Source organism: Mus pahari, chromosome 9, assembly GCF_900095145.1.
Source record: "Mus pahari chromosome 9, PAHARI_EIJ_v1.1, whole genome shotgun sequence".
Lineage (NCBI taxonomy): Eukaryota > Metazoa > Chordata > Mammalia > Rodentia > Muridae > Mus > Mus pahari.
The window spans coordinates 28,453,393-28,476,810 of record NC_034598.1 but is presented as its reverse complement, the minus strand read 5'-3'; the positions used below and the strand labels follow the sequence as shown (position 1 = coordinate 28,476,810).

The 23,418-nt window shown below is 48.7% G+C and overlaps 2 protein-coding genes across 4 annotated transcripts in view; both read right to left on the bottom strand.

The window, feature by feature from the left end:
• Window positions 1-360: 360 nt before the first annotated feature.
• On the bottom strand, window positions 361-16,331 carry LOC110327028 (phenazine biosynthesis-like domain-containing protein 1). The gene is made up of 10 exons (XM_021205717.2): window positions 16,316-16,331; window positions 15,542-15,685; window positions 11,280-11,379; window positions 10,550-10,648; window positions 9,824-9,933; window positions 9,675-9,704; window positions 6,399-6,487; window positions 5,879-6,057; window positions 2,683-2,745; window positions 361-1,675 (listed from the first exon to the last, which is right to left on the bottom strand). The coding sequence occupies exons 2-10, from the start codon at window positions 15,623-15,625 to the stop codon at window positions 1,563-1,565; spliced, it is 867 nt and encodes a 288-aa protein (XP_021061376.1). The 5' UTR covers window positions 15,626-15,685; window positions 16,316-16,331; the 3' UTR covers window positions 361-1,562.
• A 2,533-nt stretch (window positions 16,332-18,864) lies between these two features.
• Window positions 18,865-23,418, bottom strand: part of Pbld (phenazine biosynthesis like protein domain containing) — a 24,601-nt gene continuing 20,047 nt past the window's right edge. For 2 of the 3 annotated variants that reach the window (XM_029542693.1, XM_029542695.1), the window contains 3 exons: window positions 23,186-23,364; window positions 20,828-20,890; window positions 19,380-20,053 (listed from right to left, as the gene is read on the bottom strand). In XM_029542693.1, the coding sequence (XP_029398553.1) occupies window positions 19,941-20,053; window positions 20,828-20,890; window positions 23,186-23,364 (355 nt within the window). In that variant the 3' untranslated portion in view covers window positions 19,380-19,940. Of the gene's footprint in view, window positions 20,054-20,827; window positions 20,891-23,185; window positions 23,365-23,418 lie in introns of all 3 variants that reach the window. The other variant, XM_029542694.1, reaches the window with a different exon arrangement.

The following is a 23,418-nucleotide window of genomic DNA, read 5'->3' as shown; positions in this document are numbered from 1 at the left end:
AGGGCATTTTGGGGGTTGGGAACTTACTGTTGTAAATCTGACTGTTCAATTACAAGCCTCTGGAGTTTTCTTTATTGTGGCTCGGGGTTTAGACCCAGTCTTGGCAGACTAGCCGCAGGGGACCTATGATTGGGAATTTGAGCAGTTCAGCAGCCAGTGAGCCTAGTGAGCCCCGGGGGAAATTGGGCAGACCACCTCTTGGGGATAGCCATGGGGGTGGGGAGACCTCTGTGGCTGGGGAGTAGCCAGCGATAGTGTAGATAGATTGTTTTTTAATAATTACACACAACAGATGACATTCAACCTAAAAAGTAGAAAAAATGAAGAAAATTATTTTTATTACATTTATTTGTTTGGGGTATGCATGTATACGTGTGGGTGTGTGCATGCTATAGCACCTATGTGTACGTAGGTCAGAGGACAGCATGTAGGAGTTGAGTCTCTGCTTCTACAGTACGGGTCCCAGGATTCGAACTCAGGTTGTCAGCCTTGGCAGCAAGCGTTTGAGCCACTCAGCAAGCCCCCAACTCTTTTTTTTTTTTTTTTTTTTTTATTAGCTCACAGAAATTACTCTCCATTGTCCTCCAACATGGACTGTTTCATTTTGCTGACCTCACAGCCCATACGAACCCACAACCCTGCGCTGCATCACAGTCTCCCGACAGTTTTCAATCTACTGTCTTTCCTAGTATTATTACATCGAGAGATGGATTCCTGCATGTTGCTCAGGACCATACCCTGAGCCAAGCAACTTGCATCTTCAGGAGTTCAGCTGTGCGCACTTGCCAAAGATCATCCCAGCTGGGCCTGGTGACCGTTTACATCTCCTTCCTCATAGAGGGATGGGGGGACCACGGGGCCTCATCTGAGAATCCAGCCACTTCCTACCTCCTGTGCTATGCAACGCTGCCCTAGTCACACATGACCTCAAAGAGGCTGGAGGACACAGGCCAGAGATTAGGGGAGCTGGGCTCCATCTGTGCCACTATAGGAAGGTCACCATCGATGCTGCGTAAAAGCCCTTCTGGTGCCACATTTTAGGGAATGGAACCCACACTGCTGTAAGGAAACCTTCACCTCTGCTCTGTAAGGAAGCCCGATAACTCATTGGTGCCCTAGGGCAACTTTGGTGGCAGTGTACCTTGGTTGGTCTTTGGAGCCTTCGGGGGCAGGGAGAAAATGTTTTTTTGGCCACACAACATTTCTACACAGCTATTTATTCTTCTAAAGGGCTGTGACATGCCCTAAGGTACCCACACCTGAATTGAAATGGCATCCTCTGGCTCCTCATCAGTGCATCTCTCACTTTGATTGGCAGTCATGATCAAAAGGGTCAGCATCCGTGTCTGCTGTGGGGACTGAAGATGCACACAGGCAGAACCCAGAGCCCACCGTCGGGAAAGGATTCTGGACACACTACCGCACCTCCGTCTTCCCTTTTGGGTTCACACGAGGACTGAACCGAGCTCTGTGCATTTACTGTTGGGTTGGGTTGGGTTGGGTTCTGGGCTCTAGAGAAGACACCTTGTGGAGCAGTGGCCCCAAGCCCAGCAGCAGCTTCTCTAGGCAGTCAGCGTGCCCTCCAAGACAATAACAGCTCCGCCCTTTATGTCAACGCGCCCATCGGATCGCAGGGAAATGTCCAGCTCCCCTCCTCGGCGGGAACACTGAAAGGCTAAGGAGAACACAACCTGGTGCCAATCAAGAGCATTTCCCCTGGGACTTACCACCCAGGGCAGGATGGACTGTAACACACCCTGGACTCCTCCTTCTTCCCCCTCCCCAGGTCCGTGGCCCCTCTCACCTCCATCCCATTCTCCTGCAGCCCCAAAGGTCCATGCGCAGTAGCACACACACTACCAGACCCTTTCCTTCCTGGGCCTCTGAGAAGGCCCCACCTTCAGCTCTGATAGGAATAGAGCAAGTTTGTTTCCTCATAGCATATTAAAGCAGCCATATGTGCCAGGTCACAAAAGAGACACAGCTCTAGTCTTCCAGGGGCTCAAAAAGTCATTATACTGACCCAGAGAAGAGAAAAGGGGTCGTCCTTCTCAAAAGTTACATAGTAAGCTAATTATACTCATCAAGCACTTATTAAGCACTTATTATATTTGTGTTTGGAGAGGCAGGGGTGCAGGAGGCTGGGAGTGGGGGATCATTGAAGGGGAGATGTTACAGGGAAATTTCACATAAGTAATAATATCTTGGTACTTTTTTGTCTTGGTTTGCTTTTTTCAAGACAGGGTTTCATTGTGTAGCTCTGGTTGTCCTGGACCACACTCTATAGATCAAGTTGGCCAAGAACTCAGAGATCTGCCTGCCTCTGCCTCTGAGTGCTGGAATTAAAGATGCGAGCCACCACCACCCACCTCTTACTACATTTTTAAGGAGCTAGTGCATATGAGAATAGATACAAGCCTAAAATGAGGCAAATAAGAAATTTGAGCTGGACATAATATTGCATCATCCCAGCCCTCAGGAGGTGTTTGAGCTGGGTATAGTATTGCACAATCCCATCCCTCAGGAGGTATATGCAAATTTGAGGTCAACCTGGTCTACATAGCAAGACCTTGTTCCCAAAAGTTAAGGGATGAGGCTATAACTCTATGGTCGAACATTTGCAAAGCCTTGAATTTAACACCCAAGCATCCAATGAGAGCGGAGGACTTGTCCTTGTCCTACCTCGCATCTCTTTCTTCCTGAGCTGCTGGGACCAGTAACTGCTGAGAACGGTGTGTGCAGATCCTGAAAAGACAGGAGCTCTCAGAACAAGCAAAGAAAACGGAAGTGTTGCGTCCCTAATTGTGTAAGTGACAACCACTAAGCCAGTTTGAACCTTAGATGATCTAATCTTTTGTCAACTAGGCCACAGCAGAGTGTGGAGTAAGGAATTGAGCATGGGAATTTATAAATGGGTTCTCTCGAAATCCCGGGAATCTTTCACAGAGGTTTTTGAGGCCAATTTTAAGAATTTATGAGCTAAAAAAGGAGTTTGAGTCCAGATTAGGATACACAAAAATCTGTCAAGAAAAAGGAAAAGAAGGAGGAGGAGGAGGAGGAGGAGGAGGAGGAGGAGGAGGAGAAATAAAAAAGCTGTGACTTTATAACTGGCTGAAAATTCTTTAGGTGATTGGGTTTTGTTTGTTTGTTTTGATTTGTTTTTCTTTTCTTTTCTTTTCTTTTTTGTGGTGTTTTTTTCAAGACAGGGTTTCTCTGTGTAGCCCTGGCTGTCCTGGAACTCACTCTGTAGACCAGGCTGGCCTCAAACTCAGAAATCCGCCTGCCTCTGCCTCCCAAGTGTTGGGATTAAAGGCGTACACCACTGTTTGTCAGTTACTGTCTGGAGAAGCAGCTGTGTGTATGTGTGCTGCCCAGTGGCCTCTACCAGGGTGTGCTGGCTAGTTTTATGTCAACCGGACACAAGCTAAAGTCATTGGAAAGGCAAGAACCTCAACTGAGAAAATGCCTCCATTAGATCTGTCTGTAAGGCACTTTCTTAATTAGTGATAGATGGGGGAGAGCCCAGCCCATTGTGGGTGGTGCCATCCCTGGGCTGGTGATCCTGGGTTCTGTAAGAAAGCAGATGAACAAGCCATCAACTCCAGGATCCTGCCCTGTGTGAGTTCCTGTGCTGTCTTCCTTCAATGATGGACTACAGTGTGTAAGTATACACTGAATAAACCCTTTCCTCCCCAGCTTGCTTTTGGCCATGGTGTTTCATGACAGCAACATAAACCCTAACTAAAATCCATGGGGAGAGACTCACTGGGTTTCGTGGATGCTGTGGGCGTTTCCCTGTGTCCTAAGTAATACGTTGCTGGGCTTCCTGTTCATGTGCCTTGTTTTCTCAGAGAACTCAGTGAAGATCCCAGAGCCATCCCAGCTCCTAGCTCTTGGAGCATCTGCTCAGCCTCTTTAAGCCCCGAACTCTATTTCCCCCAGTAGCCCATTCTATCAGGCATCCCACCCTTGGCTGCACAGACCACTGTTCTCAGAGCAGAAGCAGAGGGAATGACATCCCTGCCCATCTTTGATGTCTTTCCCCTGCTGCCGGCTGGAACAAGGACTGCGGATGTTAGCTTAGGGCTCTAAGTGCACTGTAAACTGTGAAGGTCTGTGGAAGCCCCTCTGCAGTGCAGCGCTTGCCTAGCAAGCAGGGTGGGCTTGGGTCCATTCCCCAGTACAAGGAGGAGGAGGTGGAGAAGAAAAAGGGGCAGAGACTGAGCATAGTTTATAATTATTGGGCATGTACTATGTGCCAGGCAGTGGATTTTGTCCTGGACATGTGCTCTGATGACCTAACCCGCTGAGGTATTATTCACATCATATAGAGGAGGAACTGAGACTTTCAGGGGTTGTCACCTGTCCAGGTGAAAGGGGCTTGGAAGGCCTGGCTGTCAGTCACCAGGTTTCAATCTACTGCAATGTTGCCATCATTATCATTATCATTATTATCATCATCCTTATCATTTACCTTTATATTATTATTTTTTATTTATTCTTCTCTCATACATTACATTCCTACCTCAGTTTCCCCTCTCTTCCGTCCCCCACAACTACCTCCCATCCTCCCATCTCCTCCGGATCTAGATTCCTGTTTCCCTTTAGAAAAGAGCAGGCAAAAAAAAAAAAAAAGCCAGACGTGGTGCGCACGCCTTTAATCCCAGCACTTGGGAGGCAGAGGCAGGCGGATTTCTGACTTTGAGGCCAGACTGGTCTACAGAGTGAGTTCCAGGACAGCCAGGGCTACACAGAGAAACCCTGTCTCGAAAAACCAAAAAAAAAAAGAAAGAGAAAGAAAGAAAGAAAGAAAGAAAGAAAGAAAGAAAGAAGAGAAAAGAAAAGAAAAGAAAAGAAAAGAAAAGAAAAGAAAAGAAAAGAAAAGAAAAGAAAAGAAAGCAGGCTTCTCAGGGATGTCAACCAAACATGGTGTGACAAATTACAGTAAGATGAGGCACCAACCCTCAAGGATGGGTGAGGCAACCCAGCAGGAGGAAAAGGGTCCCAAGAACAGATCAAAGAGTCAGAGACAGCCGAGACTCCCACTGTTTGGAGTTGCACAGCAACACAGCCATAACCTATACAGAGGACCTGGCTCAGCCCCATACAGGCTCCCTGGCGGGAGGACCTGGCTCAGCCCCATACAGGCTCCCTGGCGGTTGCTTCAGTCTCTGTGAGCCTCTGTGAGCCCTGCTTAGCTGGCTCTGTGTGGGCCAGGTTCCTGTGGTGTCCTCGACCCTCTGGCTCCTACAGTCTTTCCTCTCCCTCTTAAGGATCTTCTCACAGAAGATTTCAGCTAAGGGGGAGAGGGAGAGAAAGATGGAAAAACAAAGGCAGTCCAAGCTGCCGGGCACAAAGCATGACTGTGCACATCTGTAATCCCAGCATGTGGAAGGAAGAGCCAGGATCAGCAGGGGGCCAAAGGTATCCTTGCTCAGGTGCCAAGTCAGAGACCAGCCCAGGACACACAAAACCCTCTTTCGGAGAACAGATAGCAAGCATCTGCAGTGTCAGAGAAGGACATTTGTTTTCATTTCTTTCCTGATGCTAGGATAAACCACTGGGACAAGAACACAGTGTAAGGAAGGAAGAGTTTGCTCGAGCTCCCTTCACGGTTGAGAAGTGGAGACAGCAGGAACTTGAAGCAGCTGTTCACAGCGCATCCACAGTAGAGGCGAGCTATGGATGCAGCTGCTCCTTGGCCCCTCTCTCCATTTATCCAGGCCAGGGAATGGCCCACAATTAAGATGGGCCTTCCCACTTGAATTAACGTCATCGAGAGAACCCCTCAGAGTCACGCTCAGAGGCCCAGAGTGTGTAGCCAGCTGTTTGTATTCCTCCAGTTCCCTGATTAAATCCCCCCTGATCTTAAGGGTACCTGTCACCGGGTCTTCGGCAATACCAACCCACGGCGCGAAGTATCTGGAGTAGAAGTCATACGGGGCCGTCTGCGCCCCAGGCTCTCCTCTGAGAGTGAGGATGAGGCCTCTCACCTTCCCTGTCTTCTCAACTCCAGGCAGAGGCTCTGTGTTCACCTTCAGGCTCTCTAGAAAGGACCTTGAGCACAAACAGGAGGGTCAGGCATCAGCATCCACACCCCACCCTACACACACGGGGAAGAGGCTGGACTGCGCCCCGATGGCTCAGCAGAGGGAAAGGAGAGCNGGCCCTGACATCTCCCTGTGGGAAAGACCAGGGTTGGGCCAAGCATGGCGGCCGATGCCTCTCATCCTAGCACTCTGGTGGCAGAGGCAGGTGGATCTCTGTGCGTGTGAGGCCAGCCAGAGCTACAAAGAAGAAAAGGGAAGGGAAGCCATGCTTTGGGGACAGCACAGCCTGCCTAAAGCTGAGCTGGAAATCTGGGTGCTGGTGTGTAGATGGCTAAACGGGATGTTTACCTGTCGTAAGAATCACTGAGCCGGACCAGGAGTTTTCGGGTATCTGGAGAGTACCGGATGTCCTGGACCAGGGTGTCACCTATGGCTGTCTGTGAAGTAGATCAAAACTGCCTCAGAGGACCAACGAGATGATTTAATGAGTGTAGGTACTTGCTGCCGAGCTTCATAACCTGAATTCAGTCACCCAAATCCAAACACAAGTTGTTCTCTAACATCCGGCCCTACCCTACGGCTTGCCTCACGCATGGAGCCAGAGCGCCGCACAGACAGCACAAGGATGCCTAGTGCATAGCGGGCTGGAGACATGGCTCCGTTGGTGAAGTGCCTGCTCTGCAAGCATGAGGATCTGAGTTCGACTCCCCCAGTCCATCTTTGTAAAGCTAGGCATGATGACCAACAGTTGTCAACTCACCCTTGGGGTGACAGAGATAGGAGGCTCCCTGGGGCTTTGCTGACTAGCTAATGTAGCCTAATCTGTGAACTCCAGAACAACGAAAGACCCTGCTTAAAGGGCTGGGGCTGGAGAGATGAGTAAGGTACTTACTGTTCAAGCATGAGGACCTGAGTTCAAATCCCTAGCACCCACATAAAAAGCCAGGTGAAGCCGCATGCACATACCCGTAAACCCTGGTGATGGGGTGTGTGTGGAGGGGGTGGGGGGGACACAAGAGACTTCCTGGGGGCTGTATCCTTTTTATAAAAAAAAGATTATTTTATGTATGTGAGTACACTGTAGCTATACAGATGGTTGTGAGCCACCATGTGGTTGCTGGGATTTGAACTCAGGACCTTCGGAAGAGCAGTCAGTGCTTTTAACCACTGAGCCACCTCTCTAGCCTGGGTTGTATCCTTTCTATCTATTCATTTATATATTTATTTGTTTGTGTATATGTGTGTATGTGTGTGTGTTTGTATTGTGTATAGTTGTGTATGTGTAGTTTATGTGTGGTGTGTATGTATGTGTGTGTTTGTGCTGTGTATAGTTGTGTATGTGTGTATGCATGTGGGCTCAAGTGTGGAAGTCAGAGGACAAGTTGTAGGAATTAGCTCTTTCCTTTTGGTACCAGGCCCAGGCTCTGGGCAGGCAGGAGAGTGATATGGTCCCTACTGCATGACTTCTCCTCTAAGGACTGAGATGCTCCAGTTCCCATGGCTGAGGCCCCTCTGCCTTGGATGCAATGTGCTGTTGTGTAGCTGTTTCCTCCCAATTAAAATATTCCCTCCTATGGGCTGGAGAGATAGCTCAGTAGGTAAGAGCACTGACTGCTCTTCTGAAGGTCCTGAGTTCAAATCCCAGCAACCACATGGTGGCTCACAACCATCCATAATGAGATCTGCTGCCCTCTTCTGGTGTTTCTGAAGACAGCTACAGTGTACTTAGTATAATAATAAATAAATCTTTGGGCTGGAGCGAGCAGGGACTGAGCGAGCCAATCGGAGCGAGCAGAGGTCCTAAATACAATTCCCAACAACCACATGAAGGCTCACAACCATCTATCTGTACAGCTACAGTGTACTCATACATAAAAATAAATAAATAAATCTTTTTTAAAAAATTCCTCCTGGAAAGAGGAACGAAGTCTCCTCAGACTCTAGAAGCTAAGGAAACCTGAAAGGTCCAGGAAACTCATAAAGTTACAAGGCTCACAGAGTTCTTCCCTGGGACTATAACAGCATCTGCAGTCAATCTGGGGAGGAGACTCTTGTTGAGGTTTGGCCTGTTGCTATGGTGATCATAGCTGGAAACTCTCTACTAAACTCTCTACCTCTGGGCACTTGAGTGACTTCTCCTGTTTACAAGTTCTTGTTGTGCACACCTTGTTCCTTGATTAAAACTACTGGTTAAATGAAACTGGGCAGAGGTGGGTAGGGTGGGAGTGACCTGGTTGGAGGAGGAGGAGGAGGAGGAGGAGGAAGCCGCCATGAGGGGAGATGACCATGAGCGCATAGCCAGGAGAAACAGCAAGTATCTGGGGTACAAGGCTCGGGAGGTAGCCAGGCCTGCAGTTAGAAGGGTAGATTAGGGGTGACCCTGATGCTGGGGCCTTTCAGTGACTCAGCTCCTTTCCAGTCACCCACGCTGCTGGAAGGGACCATTTGCTCACCTAGGGAGACTCCATGGAACCATTTCTCTGGTCTGCTCTGTGTACCTTTCTAAGGTGAAAAACAAGGTTCCCATCCCCCTAAAGTCAGTCCCACAACAGTGGGAGGGAAAGAGACGGTCATGCTTGCCCCTGAGTGAATGGGGGCCTCTCAGCAGAACCCCAAACATGTTTTTCTCATGACTTCCCTTGCACTGATGTGGATCCCCATCCTCCTTCAACTATGGCATCTGGGGTTCTAGAACCTTCATGGGACAACTACAGTAGTTCAGCCATCTTCTTCATAATAATGATGGTGGCTGTGACACCTCACATCCTGTAGAGGCACAATGAGACCAGGCCCTATTTGTTGTCCTCACCGGGAGGCACTCGCACTTTCTCTGTCCTCCTCTTCCCTCTCCTTGTCCACCACTCAAACTGGTGACCATGACAGCCGCCAGCATTTTCCATCCTTCACTCCACCTTCTTTCTACACATGTCATGGACTGGTCTTTTCTATAGAACATCCCAGTGCAAGTGCAGTAGTGGCTGTAGTAGTGGCACAGCTGTTAAAGATGTAACCAACCACTTCCTCATTAGACTGGAGGCCTGTCTCACAGCATGGGACTCAGGCCTCACACTGCGCACCTGGTTAAGTGCCCATCTCTGGGAAGGTTATGGATCCTACAAGGGACCCACTCCTGTGGCTTTGGTAAATGAATATGTGTCACCCTACCTTCTAAAAGGGTCAGAGAACATAATAAAGGAGGAGGCGAAGAGAGTGAAAAGCCAGAGGTCAGGAAGAGGGCGGCAGATGGACGAGACATGGCTGCTACACTCAGGAGCTCATCATGTCCAGGAGCTATAGCTAGCTGCAAATGCGGGACTCATGAGGCCCACAGCCTCCCTGATAGGCCAGTGGCAGTTAACGGCAAGTGGAGAAAGGGTGTCATTTTGCCAGTGAAGTGGCCACTGATAAATTGCCCAGATTCCAGTAAATGATGCTTACCACCACCCAGTGTTCATGCAGGCAACTCAGTGGGACACACACACACACACACACACACACACACTGTCTCCCAGGTTCGCGCTGCCAATTTGGGCAGTAAACAGCATCACACCAGAGCTTTCTGTTCAAACATGAACAAAGAAATGAACAAACCACACAGACCCTAACTGGATTCTTTTCACCCACCTTTATCAAGCCTTCAACTTCATGGAAGTCCTAGAAGGGGAGCAGAGATAAAGTCAGTGATGAACAGGAGAGCCGTGGGCTTGAACGCAGTCTGTGGCAGTGACTGCACATGTTAGCAGCCTATGAGAATGCAATATCTAGGAGCTAACCTGGGGAAAGGTTGGGTAGACAGGAAAGTCCAGGACGATCCCATCTTCTGCTCTTCTGGCCTTTAGTTCCCCACTCAGAGTCACAAAGGTCAGGGTGCTGTTCATGTTCTCTGGACAGAGGAGGGGTCAAAGGCCAGGAAAATAAGCTTGGTATAGGGACCGCCCCACCCTGCCAGTACACAGTTTCAAGGCAAGTGACCTAACACTGAGCTACAGACCCAGTCAACTTTAAATGTTGCTGGTTTTTTTTTTTTTTTAATTTACTTTCTTTTTCAAGACAAGATCTTAACTATGAAGTCCCCACTAGCCTGGAACTCCCTCTGTAGGTCAGGCTGGTTTTGAACTCACAAAGATCCGCCTGCTTCTACCTCTGGAGTGCTGGTGGTGCATACATAGAATCCAGTACTAGGAGCATAGAGGCAGGAAGTCAGGAGCACAGGGTGTGCAATGGCTACACAGAGAATCCAGGGCAAGCCTGGGCTACATAAATACTTGTCTCAAAAAAACAAACATACAGGAGCCAAGGGTGGTGGCACATGCCTTTAATCCCAGCTCTGGGGGTAGAGGCAGAAGATCTCTGCTAGAGATCTAGCCCAGTCCACAGATTGAGTTCCAAGACAGCCAGGGCTACCTAGCAAAAACAAAACCCAAAACAAACCAAAACCAAGAATCCATATATACACACACATGCATATAGATACAAACATACAAAAAAATCCATATTACTTATTTTATGAAACAGCACAGCCGCAGAGGCCAGCGTGGCGTGGCCACACAAGGGGACTTCACTCACTGGCGTAAACCATCTTAGTCCAAAGCGAGAACCTTCAGAGGAAGAAGAGCCAAAGGGAAGCAAGTCAGACCCAGGCAGGCTTTTCAGCTTTCAGACTTTCCTAAATCTCTCGATGGTGTGGCTAACAGCGAACTGTGGTCAAGTGACCAGTGCAGACATCCACAGGCTCCCTGCAGTTAGGTCTAGAGCCGATACTGTAGGCTCACCAACACCCTCTTCGTCCATTTGGGTTGCTATAGAAGAACCCCACAGTTTGGGTGACTCTTCAAGAGAGATCTGTTATAGGCCTGATGGCTTGGAGGTTCACAGCCCAGGGGCTCTGGCACTTCTCACTACACCAGCTCAGGACAAGCACAGCCACAAGAGGGTGCTCAACACCCATATCAGATCTGTCCTGTCCTGAGATTCCCTAACCGCACCCTCAAAGATGTCAACTGTCATCTTCTATTAGGCCCAGCTACCCACATGTTGCCTTGGGGATCCACTTTCAACAACTACACTTAGGTGGGGGGGGGGACACCTTAAACTATACATTTAGACTTAACTTCAGTACACCTTCTACATGAGAAGACCCACATGTGCTGTCAGCATGCAAATAACACATTATCTCCCTTAAACCTCCCTCGCCGCCACCCAGGAATAAATGAAGAAGCATACACTTACTTTGTGTGAAGCTGTCGGTCGGCTGCAGTTTCCTGATGAAAGCCGTTTCTGAGAGGTTCATCTCCCTCGCAATTTGCTGATGGGCGTCTTCCTCCAGTGTCTAATTAGGAACAAATGGTTATTGAGACTTTGGAAATGCAGGCCAGACTCCCTGCTGTGGCAACTTCTCTGTTAGTTAACATAGCAGTTTACTCTCAACTTCTGAAGCTCAAGTTTCGTGCGAGGCAAATCTAGAGAGACAACTTTTCAGATTCTGTACAAGTGAAAAAACCTCAGTGTATTATCAAGTAAAAGGTCCTGTGCTACAGGGAATCAACCCTAGGGCTTCATGCGTGCTAGCCAGCCTCTATCACTAGGCTATGGTCCATTTATTTCTTTGTTTGTTTTCCTTTGTAGACAAGTTGTAAGATGCTCAGGTGGGTCTTCAGTTTGTAATTTTTTTTTATGCTTCACAGTTGGATCTTATAAAGGCTCTCTCTCTCTCTCTCTCTCTCTCTCTCTCTCTCTCTCTCTCTCTCTCTCTCTTGTGTGTGCATGGTTGTTTTGATTGCATGTGCGTCTGTATCAGAGCCCCTGGAACAGGAGTTACAGTTGAGAGCTGCCACGTGGGTGCTGGGAATAGAAGAACACTGGTCCTCTGGAAGAGCAGCCAGTTCTCTTAACTATTGAGCCGTCTCTCCAGCCCCTAATTTTACATTTTAAAAAAAGATATTACATTTATGGGGGGGGGAGGGCTGTGTATGTGTTTGAATACCACCATGCCCGTGTGGAGGTCAGAAGAAAGGATGTGGAAGTTGGCTCTGTCCTCCCACCGTGTGGGAGGCCATGAGTCTTAGTAGCAAGTGGTTCTACTTAAGGGACCCATCTTACCAGCCCCTCTGTTCTTCCTTATAAAGTTAAAGACACCAGTCATTACAAAGTGCTTCTCTAGTGGCCCATACGTGATGGCACTTGTATGCCAACCAGTTAATTTAATATTCCGGGGCATTCACGCTGCGGTATGTACGTGGAGGTCAGAGGATGACCTCTCAGCTCTCGATTTCCACCTGTAAGTGGGCTCTGGGATCTGAACTCAGGCCAGTATGCTTGCACGCAGCAATCATCTCCATTGGTGGAGCCGTGTTGTTGACCCTTCAAGCAGGCAAGCAAGCAAACCGAGAAGGGTGGTCCCACTGCCAGGGAGATGGAGACGGAAAGGTTAGGTTAAAGTTTGACTTCCAGAGCTGAAGGGATGGCTCCACGGTTAACAGTGCTGCTGTTCATCCAGAGGACCCAAAGGCCTTCCCAGCAGCACCCGAGGAGGTTGCCTCGAAGTCACCTGTAACTTGAGCTCCAGAGGGTCTGACCCCTCTCCTCTGGCCTCCGTGGGCATCTGCACACAAGTGGCATAACCCACATGCACACATGCACGTGAAGGAAAACACACAGCTTTAGAATTTTATATAAGCAACTGAATGTATTTTAATTGCATTTCTTTTAGAAATAGGGAGGGGAGTCTTTCCAATCCAGGGTTTATTGATGTTCCTGCTCTGGAGATGAAAAGGGTTTAGAGAACCATGAAAATTTTGATTACCTGGTGAAGACTGAAAATTAAAATTCTTCACATCTCCAGACCACTACAAGGCTGCATAGAGAAAGCCTGTCCTTGTCGAGTACCCCACCCCACAGCTGCCAATTACATATTTCTGACTTGGAGACAGGAGACAATGCTTATTGGAGCAGGAGTGTGGAGCAGCCAGTCACTCTTCATCCACAGTCAGGAAGCGCAGGCCATCGTCTTTATTTAATTATTTATTAATTTTAAATTAAATATGTATTTAGTGAGAGAGAAGGGGGAAAGCAAGAGTCGGCATAGGTACACAGGTCAGAGGACAACTTTCTAGTGACTGTCAAAACAGAAGGCAGGACCGCTCTTGTTTCTGCCACCACACTGTGTGCTCCAGGTTGACTGGACTGCAAGCTTCCAGATGATTCTCTGGTCTCCCACTCCCCCATTACTGTGAGGATGCTGGGGTTTCAGGTACCTTTGATGTAGATATTGGGAATTGGACCATGGTGAACTGATTACGTGTGACTCCAGCTTCACCCACCCTGATTTTCTCCTTTGGTGCAGTCAAAGATTCCCACCCATGAAACCCTACTGTCCTTTGTCCACACAGCTTGGCCCTGGAATCGTGAGTGGGGAGACGAGGGAATGAAGGAATGACAGGGACACACACTGAAGAGCTGGGGTGGGTGGGCTGCGCTCGCTCTGACAGAGGGTGCCTACTACTCAACCCGGAAGCTCCGCATGATCGTCCTGTACAGCAGGGGAGGAGGGGCCAGCCAGTGACAGCGTTGCGGCTCTAAGGGGACAGTCTAACATGTGAACAAACCCGAGGAGGAAGCTGCAGTCCCAACACTGTCAGCACCGCACACAGACCAGGGGAAAGCTTTGCCACTCCCTGAGCCTCACCCAAAGCTCTCTTTCTCATAGCACCATGGTCCCTGACCCGGCTCTGCTCACATCACAGGATGCACGCTCACCCAGGACTTCATCTACTGCCCACAGTGCTGCCCACAGAGCTGCCCACAGTTAGGGTGGGTCTTTCCTATACCAGTAACCTCATCTGAGGCCTCCCTCATAGAAGCGTCCAGAGATGTGTCATCAAGGCCACTCCAGTGCCTGTCAAGTTGACTATGCATCATAGGACGGTCCCTGCTTCTTACTACCCAGGAAATGACACAGCATTCACCCAGAAGGCAAGAATATTTCATTATTATAATTAGTATATTTAGCAATTATTCTAATAAAAAAACCTCATTAGCAATCATTGTAATCTAAGAACTATGTGGATTTTTTTTTTTAATTCCACTAACTCATTTATTTGGGGGCCGTGGCACACTTGTGAGGCCGGGAGATGATTTGGCAGGAGGAGGTTGTCTGCGTCCACTCTGTGGCTCCCAGGTATTGAACTCTGGTCTTCAGGCTTGGCGCCAAGGACCTTTACCTCCTGAGCCAGCACGGGAGCCTCAAAAGAGCTATTTACAAAAGCAAGAGTTTGGGCAAGCTAACTCTTCCACAGAGTAGAGATTAATTCCTTGCCTCTCCCTTAATTCTTTGCAGGTGCCTTATTTTCTTGATCCTAAGATTTTTTTTTTTTTTTTTTTTTTTTTTTTTTCGAGACAGGGTTTCTCTGGGTAGCCCTGGCTGTCCTGGAGCTCACTTTGTAGACCAGGCTGGCCTCGAACTCAGAAATCCGCCTGTCTCTGCCTCCCAAGTGCTGGGATTAAAGGCGTGTGCCACCACGCTTGGCCTAAGGAGATTTTTAATATATTTTAACAACTATTTTAAGAGAGACAATGAATGTCTTGTGTCTGCCAATACACTTGAGCATAGAGCCTTTGGAGATGGGGAGAGAGAGAGAGAACAGACATGTCTGTGTGTGTATGTGTGTGTGTGGCGGGGGGTTGTATACATTAATGCAGTGCCTTCGGAGGTCAGAAGAGAGTGTCAGATCTTTGGGAGCTGGAGCCACAGGCAGTTGTAAGTGTCCCATGTGGGTGTGAGGAATGGAACATAAGTCCTTTGCAAGAGCGGTAGTCGCTCTGGAACAATGAGCCTTCAGCCGGTAAAGAGAACTTCTAAATGTCTGGGGAACACGGAAGGTTATAGCCAAGAATGATGGCCGGCAGCTGTAACCCGGGCACTAAGGAGGTTAACGCAGATGGAGTCTGAGGAGAGCCCCAGCAAGCAGGGAGCTTAAGGCCAGCCCACCTCCAACCTTCTCCCAAGCCCCATGAGAGAGTCCCTAAAGTAAGATTCAAAGGTAGCTGCGACCATATCTAGTCATAAAACTAAACTCTGGCAGCTAGAAGGAACCCATCCCCTATGTTTTTATGTTTATTTGCTTATTTATTTTTGATCCTGTAAGATGAGTCTCTTCACATATAGCCCAGGCTGACCTAGGACCTGTTATGTAGCCCAGGCTGGCCTCAGACTCATAATCTCCTGCCTTCTCCTTTGGAACCCCAGAGTTGCAGGAGTGAGCCCCGACTCCCAGCTGCTGCCAGGTTCCCTGCCTGGGAGTCTTTGTGGCTCTGACTCAGTCTAGGTACAGCCCTTTGTTCCCTCATAACCTGAAGACATGGCCATCAGCGACGTGACACAGACACGAGCCAAAGTGGCAAACATGCAGGATGGTCTCGCGTCTTTTACAGATGTCAAGGGCTCTACACACATCTGGAAGTTGAGGCATGGCCCTTGAGAACCGCGTACTCACGCTCTCCAGGAGGCAGACTGCGGCAGGATTGCCCCTGAAAGCTGTCGCTGTGAATGCATCTGCTATGAAGATAGGGAGCTTCATTTTCCTCGCTGGCTCTGTCTGGGAGCTCCCTGCCCTGCTCGGAGCCCGCTTCACTTTCAGCTGTTGAAAAAAAAAAAAAGTTAAAGTTTTACTAGTGCAGACATGCAGTTAATGGTTCCCAGACTGAAAGCCAAACAACTGTGCCAATATGATTACCTTTCGAGATACCAATCCTCTAACAAGTTTTAGCATTTGTATTGAATGACCTTTGACCTTTGCAAAATAGCTCAGTGAGGGGCATGTCAGCACTTGCTTGGCAGCACAAAGCCCATGGCCCTTAAACAGGGCATGACGGCACACATCAGTGATCCCTGCACAGAGAAACAGAGGCAAGAGGAACAGAAAGGCTCAAAGCCATCCTCAGCTACACAAGGAGTTCCAGGCCAGCCTGGGATACAGGAGACCCCGTCTCAGAGCAATAAGAGTTTACCAACTTACACAGAATATGAACATTTACTGTGCTTATTAATCTAACAGGTAAAAAGCAATCATCGGGTTTTCATGCAGAAAACATCACGTCACCCTCTTCTTACCTCGTCTTAATTTTTTTTTTTTTTAAATCTGGGTCTTACTATGCAGCCTTTATTGAACTGGATCTTAAGGCTGGCCTTGAACTCAGAGATCTGCCTACCTCTGCCTCCCCAGTCCTGGGATTAAAGTCCCACGCCACCACCACCACCACCGACTTACCTTTTCTCCTTTTGAATTCGCATAGCTGCTAGAGGAGCCTCTGGTACACAGTATCTAATAAAGTGATGTAAGAGGTAATCACTGGGCTCACATCCAACTGGAGCGCGGAGGACAAACAGGAGGGTTTGTTGCCGAGTGTCATCTGCGAGGGCGGTCTCCAGCAGCACCCGAGCCCTCTGCTTTTCTCACTGCGTACCAGGTTGTTTACCGGTTGTTTGGAGATTTCACTGTAAGTCGCCATTGTTCTATCAGATAGCAGGAGTCAGCACAGCCAGGGACAAAGCTTCTATTCTGACAGGCCATTTCCTTTTGCACGGCTGGATTGGAGCCCAGGCCTCACACATGGTAAATGTTCTAGATAATCTCGTTTACCTGTTCTGTGGGACTGGGATCTTGCCATGTTGACCTTGTTGGCTGTGACCTCTCTGTGGAACCTCCAGCCTTCGGCCTGCAATCCTCCTGCCCCAGCCTCCTGACTAACCAGGATTGCAGGCTTCTGTCTCCCGCTGACAGTGGGCCTTGTCACGAGCTTAATTCGGAAGCTCGTGAGCCAGGCTCAGTGGCACTGGCCTGTGGTACCAGAAGTCTGGAGACTGCTACAGGAGGCCTGCCTTGAGTTCAGGCCAGCCTTGGGATATATATAAAAGTAGCTTTAATTCACCTATTGTAATTGTCGTCTCGGAGGCTTACTGCCTCCAACTGCTCACCTAGGCCTAGGCCTGGAAGCTTCTAGCTTCCATACAATCTAATGGAGGCCTAGAATGTTTTCAGCCTCTGAGACTTGCTGCTGAATAAGTTCACAACTTTCTAGTTCTTTCTGAACTCTGACTGGCTGGTTCAACTCAGCTGTTTTGGCTCAAACTCCTCTCCCACGTGACTCTGATTCAATCTGGGTTCTTCTCAAGTCTCTGGGGTTTTTGTTGTTGTTGTTGTTGTTGTTGTTTTTGTTTTTGTTTTTTTTTTTTTTTCTCCTCTATTTGGTGTCAAACTAACTCTGGCAGTCTGCTCTAATCTTCTGGCTCCTTCTCACTCTCTGGCTCGTTCTGTCTTCACCTGCGTCTGGCCTGTTCTCTCTTCAGTCTGTCTCTGTACAACTCTCCCAGTAAAGCTGCCTCCTTCTCCCTCTCTCTGCTGCTCCCCACGAACCCCACGAATCCCCTTAGTGCACTCGCTTCCTCCTGTACTGTCTGTCTCTCTCTTAAGTAGCTTCTCTTTCCTCTCCTCTGAGAGTTGGGCATATCCTATTCTGTCAAATCTTTCTCTGGTTCGTCACTTTGTCTGTCACTCAAGTGGACATCATTTTCAAACATGGGTGCTTCCTTCTACAAACTAACATTACCTTCATTGTTTGGGATGAAAGGTGAGTACTAGGGGCCTGTCTGTCTTCCGGCCAGAGGGATTAAGGCTGAGCCACACCCTAACCAGAAACAGGTTCAAATATCCTGCAGCAGGGATACCTCCATCTCAAAGAAAACTATGTCTGGGGCTTACTGAACTTCGGCCTTACTGGTTCCATCCACCAGCTTCTGTTAGATGGTCCCTGAGAGGGGGGTACATGAACCCCGATAGTCAGGAGAACATTGCAAGCTTCTGAAATGTCAGTTAAATAGTCTTCTGAAATTTCAGGGATGTATGGTGTGTGTGTGTGTGTGTGTGTGTGTGTGTGTGTGTGTGTGTGTATGAGAAGGTTTAAGCTCAGGGACTCAGGCATGCTAGGCACATGTTTTATAACACAGGTATATCCCCTCCTAGCCCCTGAACCCCTAGTGTTTTTTATAAGAGATGTTTTAAGCTCTGCCTCAGCTTTTGTTTGTTTATTGAGACAGGGTCTCAAGTAGCTCAGGCTAGGGACCCTGATACCCTGATATAGCTGTCTCTTGTGAGGCTATGCCAGTACCTGACAAACACAGAAGTGGATGCTCACAGTCAGCTATTGGATGGAACACAGGGCCCCCAATGGAGGAGCTAGAGAAAGTACCCAAGGAACTGAAGGGGGCTGCAACCCTGTAGGTGGAACAACAATATGAACTAACCAGTACCCCCAGAGCTCATGTCTCTAGCTGCATATGTAGCAGAAGATGGCCTAATCAGCCATCACTGGGAAGAGAGGCCCCTTGGTCTTGCAAACTTTATATGACCCAGCACAGGGGAAGGCTAGGGTCAAGAAGTGGGAGTGGGTGGGGAGGGGAGCAGGGGCGGGGGGGGGTATAGGGAACTTTCGGGATAGCATTTGAAATGTAAATAAAGAAAATATCTAATAAAAAAAAGTAGCTCAGGCTAGGTGATAATTTGCTCCATTGAAGCTAGCCTTGAACTCCTGATCCTCCTGCCCTTCCCTCCCAAGTGCTGAGATCTTGGGCACATGCTTCACCAGGTTTAGGGCTTCACACCAAGTAGGGCTTCACTAGGTTTAGGGCTTCACCAGGTTTAGGGCTTCACACCAGGTAGGGCTTCACCAGGTTTAGGGCTATCTTGCTAACTGGGGGAGGAAATCCTGCCCCAAGGCACCTATGGGGAGTCAGAGGCACAGATTTCACCAAATTCAAAGCTGGGTTAAATCACACTTTATTAAACAAGAGAAGACATTGACATGACCACTCTAAGCCACGCAGGAGGGAAAGATTTCGGCTCACATGCTCTTAGTGTGTATTTTTATCGTCACATCACCAAATCAAATACACACTGTTGCAATCTCCTGGTTTGTCCTGATCGTTACTTCTAGCTGAGTTCAAAATACAAAGGATTTGTTTCCTAAGCTCTAAGCCTCCTCCGAGTCTTTCCACGTGAACTGTCTCCCTGGCTGTCCCCACAGACGCATGAATCCACATCCCACAGAGCCGCAGTGAAGCCTCTGTGACAGTTTACAGTCTGCTGTCTTTAGCGTTAGGTCTGCATTTCCACAGAGTTATTGGGTCGATTAAAATGATTGTGAGTCTGGGCAGGATGGTGCATACCATTAACCCAGCACTGGAGAAGCAGAGGCAGGCAGGGGTCGAGTTGTAGGGTAGCCTGGTCTACATAGAGAGTTTCTTCCCACCCAGGGCTATACAGTAAGACTCTGTCTTTAAATTAAAATCATACACACACACACACACACACACACACACACACACACCACACACTTACTTTGTAAAATCTATCAGAAACCATTTGATGGTGGTATATGCCTTTAATCCAATACACTAGAGACAGAGGCAGGCAGATGTCTCTGAGTTACAAGGCAGCCAGAGCTACACAGAGAAATCCTGTCTCAGAAAATAAATCTTCTATAAGGCCCCCATACCTAAGTCTAAATTTCTTCTCATTCCGTGTCAATGCCTTTCTCATTCTAAATTTCTTCTCACTCCTTATCAATGCATCTCTCACTTGGATTGGCAGTCATAATCAAGAGAAGGGGCAGCATCCGTGTCTGCTGTGGGGACTGAAGATGCACACAGGCAGAGCCCAGAGCCCACCGTCGGGAAAGGATTCTGGACAAACTACCGCACCTCCGTCTTCCCTTTTGGGTTCACATGAGGACTGAACCGAGCTCTGGGCATTTGCTGTTGGGTTGGGTTGGATTGGGCTCTGGGCTCTAGAGAAGACACCTTGTGGAGCAGTGGCCCCAAGCCCAGCAGCAGCTTCTCTAGGCGGTCAGCATGCCCTCCAAGACAATAACAGCTCCGCCCTTTATGTCGACGCGCCCATCAGGTCGCAGGGAAATGTCCAGCTCCCCTCCTCGGCGGGAACACTGAAAGGCTAAGGAGAACACAACCTGGTGCCAATCAAAAGCATTTCCCGTGGAACTTACCACCCAGGGCAGGATGGACTATAACACACCCAGGACTCCTCCCAGGCCAGTTTCCAGGATAAATCCCCCCCCTCCCGGGTCTGTGGCCCCTCCCACCTCCACCCCATTCTGCTGCAGCCTGGGACCTGTTCTTTCCTGGAACTCAGCTACTCATTGAAATGCCCCAGCCCTGTCCCACCACCTAAAGCTTCCTCAAGGACTTGAGATGAAGGTGGAGAAGGCGAGTCCTCGCCCACCCCCACCACCCCCCACACACACACTCACCTCTTCCACCCCCATTCCCCCACTCTCACCTCTACCACCCGTTGCCCCTTCTCTGATCAGAAAGTCAGAGGGAGTTTGGGTTTTTTTGTAGTAAGCTAAAGCAACCATAAGGCGCACAGGAGGCTCCTTCCGGGAGCTCCGCGCTCCAGAATCACCGAGGACAGGGAATAAACTGTTGTCCCCATCAAGGCGACAGAGACTTTAGTCCTCCTCCCTTCAGTGAGATCAAGTCCCTGGGGATCGGAGCCCAACTTTGCTGGTGAGCTAATGTAGCTTCCGCCAGCTGGAGCTCCTTTTCTGTGACCTGAGTCTTATATGTCTTTCCCGGGCACACTCTAGCCATTCTGAAGTCCACAGCAGGGCTCTGGCTCAAGAAGCTGCGAGCATTTGAAGGCCTCAAGTTCAATCCCCAAGCTCTCAGAGAGAATTAGAGGAAGGGCAGGGGAGAGCTTTCTTACCTCGCATTTCCTTCTTCCCCAGCTCCTCAGACCAGTAGGGGCCAAGAAGAGTGTGTGTGGACCCTAAAGGAAGTGACAAATTTCGAGAGCAGGTGTGACGTTTCTCTAACTGTATCCACAATTACAACCAATCATCCAGTTTGACTAAACCTTAGATCAGATGTCAAGGCAGCCACAGCACAGTGTGGAGTGAGGTAAGGGGAGAGAGGTTTATGAATAAGCTTTTCCTAAGGACCTGACAAATCTGTGTCACTCTCAATGAACCTGCGCTGACGACTGGCTTATTTTTTGTTTGTTTGCTTGTTTGTTTGTGTTTTTTTCTTTTGAGATAGCCTTATGTAGCACAGGTTATCCGGCCACTAACTGAGGCTAGTCTTGAGCTTCTTCTCCTTGTGCCGTAACCTCCCAAGTGCTACCTTGGCACGTGTACCACCATGCCAGGCAGGACCATGGGTTTCAATGCTTGTCTTCCAGCTCATCTTCAAATCAGGGCCTTCACGTGAAGGTGTCTACATCTTTCAGGGACCATAACTCCATCCTCCCTCTGTGTAAATGGCGGGAAAAGGGGAAACTGAGATAACAGGCAACCATCCAGGGCTTTGGGGACCCAAAACACATTCTTTTTAATTGGAGGGGTTTTTAATTTATTTATGTTTTGGTTTCGGCAGTACTGGGGACCCAATATGGCACTCAAGTCCTCTACAAACTAGATCTCCTTGTTTTGGGGGGGTTGTTTGGTTTTTTTGGGGGGGTGTTGTAGTTTTGTTTTGTTTTTAGTGTAATTTAACCTAGAACTATAACTAGATCAGAGACTGCATATGAAAATGAAGAACCAAAGCCAGGGGGGTGGGGGCGGCGCACATCTTGAATCCCAGCACTCGGGAGATAGAGGCAAATGGATCAGAAACAGCTGTGTGTGTGTGTGTGTGTGTGTGTGTGTGTGTGTCTGTATGTCTGTGTGTAATTTTAATTTAAAGACAGAGTATACACACACACACACACACACACACACACACTACCCAGAGTCCTCTCCAGTGGGGAGAAACTCGCCCTTCTGTGTGGACACCATGGGTGTTCTCCCGAGTCTTCAGCTGAGCTTTGGATTCCTGTTTTATTCCTCACCAAGGACTCGGTAAGCCAGCCTGGCTCTCCGCATCTGGAGCCTCTGCCCATCTCCTTTCAACCCTGATCCTGCTTCCCTGGCAGGCCCTCCATCGAGCACCCCACCCTTGGCTACCTAGACCACTGTCCCCAAGGAGAATAAAAATAGAAGGCGCCCAGGTTTCTTCCCGCCTTTGATGTCTTCCCTCTGCTTCAGGATAGTACAAGGTCTGCACACGTTGGCTCAGGGATCTCTGTACATTATTAGTAAAAGTCACTTGAAGGGTACTTTGTAGCCCTTCCCCTTGTCTCAGTGAGCAGAAATCATAGGGGATAACTCAGTAGCCTAGGACTCCACTTGGCCTGAGCTATGCACACACCTCTCTCTGAACAATGTACCTAGCAATCAATGAACAGATTAGGGACTCCCCACCCCCTTCAGCTCTTCTGAGCTGCAGGTGTACCTGCTATAAACAATGGGAATAAGTTAAACAACTCCCCTTCACACCCCCTTGATAACATCCTATTTCTATCCAGATAAATCCTGGAACACAATCTGAGAATCACGCCATGGTCAACAGGCCAATCCAACCTAGACTAGTTTTGGGCACATGTAGAATAAGGCAATCTGTCCACAAAGTGAACTTTTAGGGAGTATCCCCTATTTACCATCTTATACCTATGCATAATTGTGCATGTATATGATTAAAATCAGATGCACTATTGTAAGCAATATGGTTAGGAAGGGCTTACATAACCCATATACTTGCCGATCAAAACAGAAAATCTCCCTAAATTATGTTCTTAGGAACCAAACTCCTCTTTTTCTTGAACCCCATAAAAGAAGATGTCAGGGACCGGAGAGATGGCTCAGAAGTTAAGAGCAGTTAGTACTCCTATGGAGGACTGAGTTCCGGTCCTAGCACCCATAACTGAACAGTTCACAACCACTTGGCACTCCAGCACCAAGTCTTACAGCGCTCTCTACTGGCCTCTGCACATACAAGAGCACAGACAAGACATACAGACATAGATACATATTCCTAACAACAATTGGGCCCCTCAGTAGTATTGCTCATATAGCTCACTATCTTGGCAGTGTGCCCTTTTCTGATCTGTACTATTGCTTTAAGGAAACCTCCCTCACTACTTTGTAATCTCTCGGGGCTTTTATTTCAATTCTTTGAGTAAGACTACAAGCACCTGGTTATACCCAGCCCAGACTCTGATCACAAGTAACTTCAAGGGAAGAGGTACCTGTCACCGGGTCTTCGGCAATACCAACCCACGGCGCGAAGTATCTGGAGTAGAAGTCATACGGGGCCGTCTGCGCCCCAGGCTCTCCTCTGAGAGTGAGGATGAGGCCTCTCACCTTCCCTGTCTTCTCAACTCCAGGCAGAGGCTCTGTGTTCACCTTCAGGCTCTCTAGAAAGGACCTTGAGCACAAACAGGAGGGTCAGGCATCAGCATCCACACCCCACCCTACACAC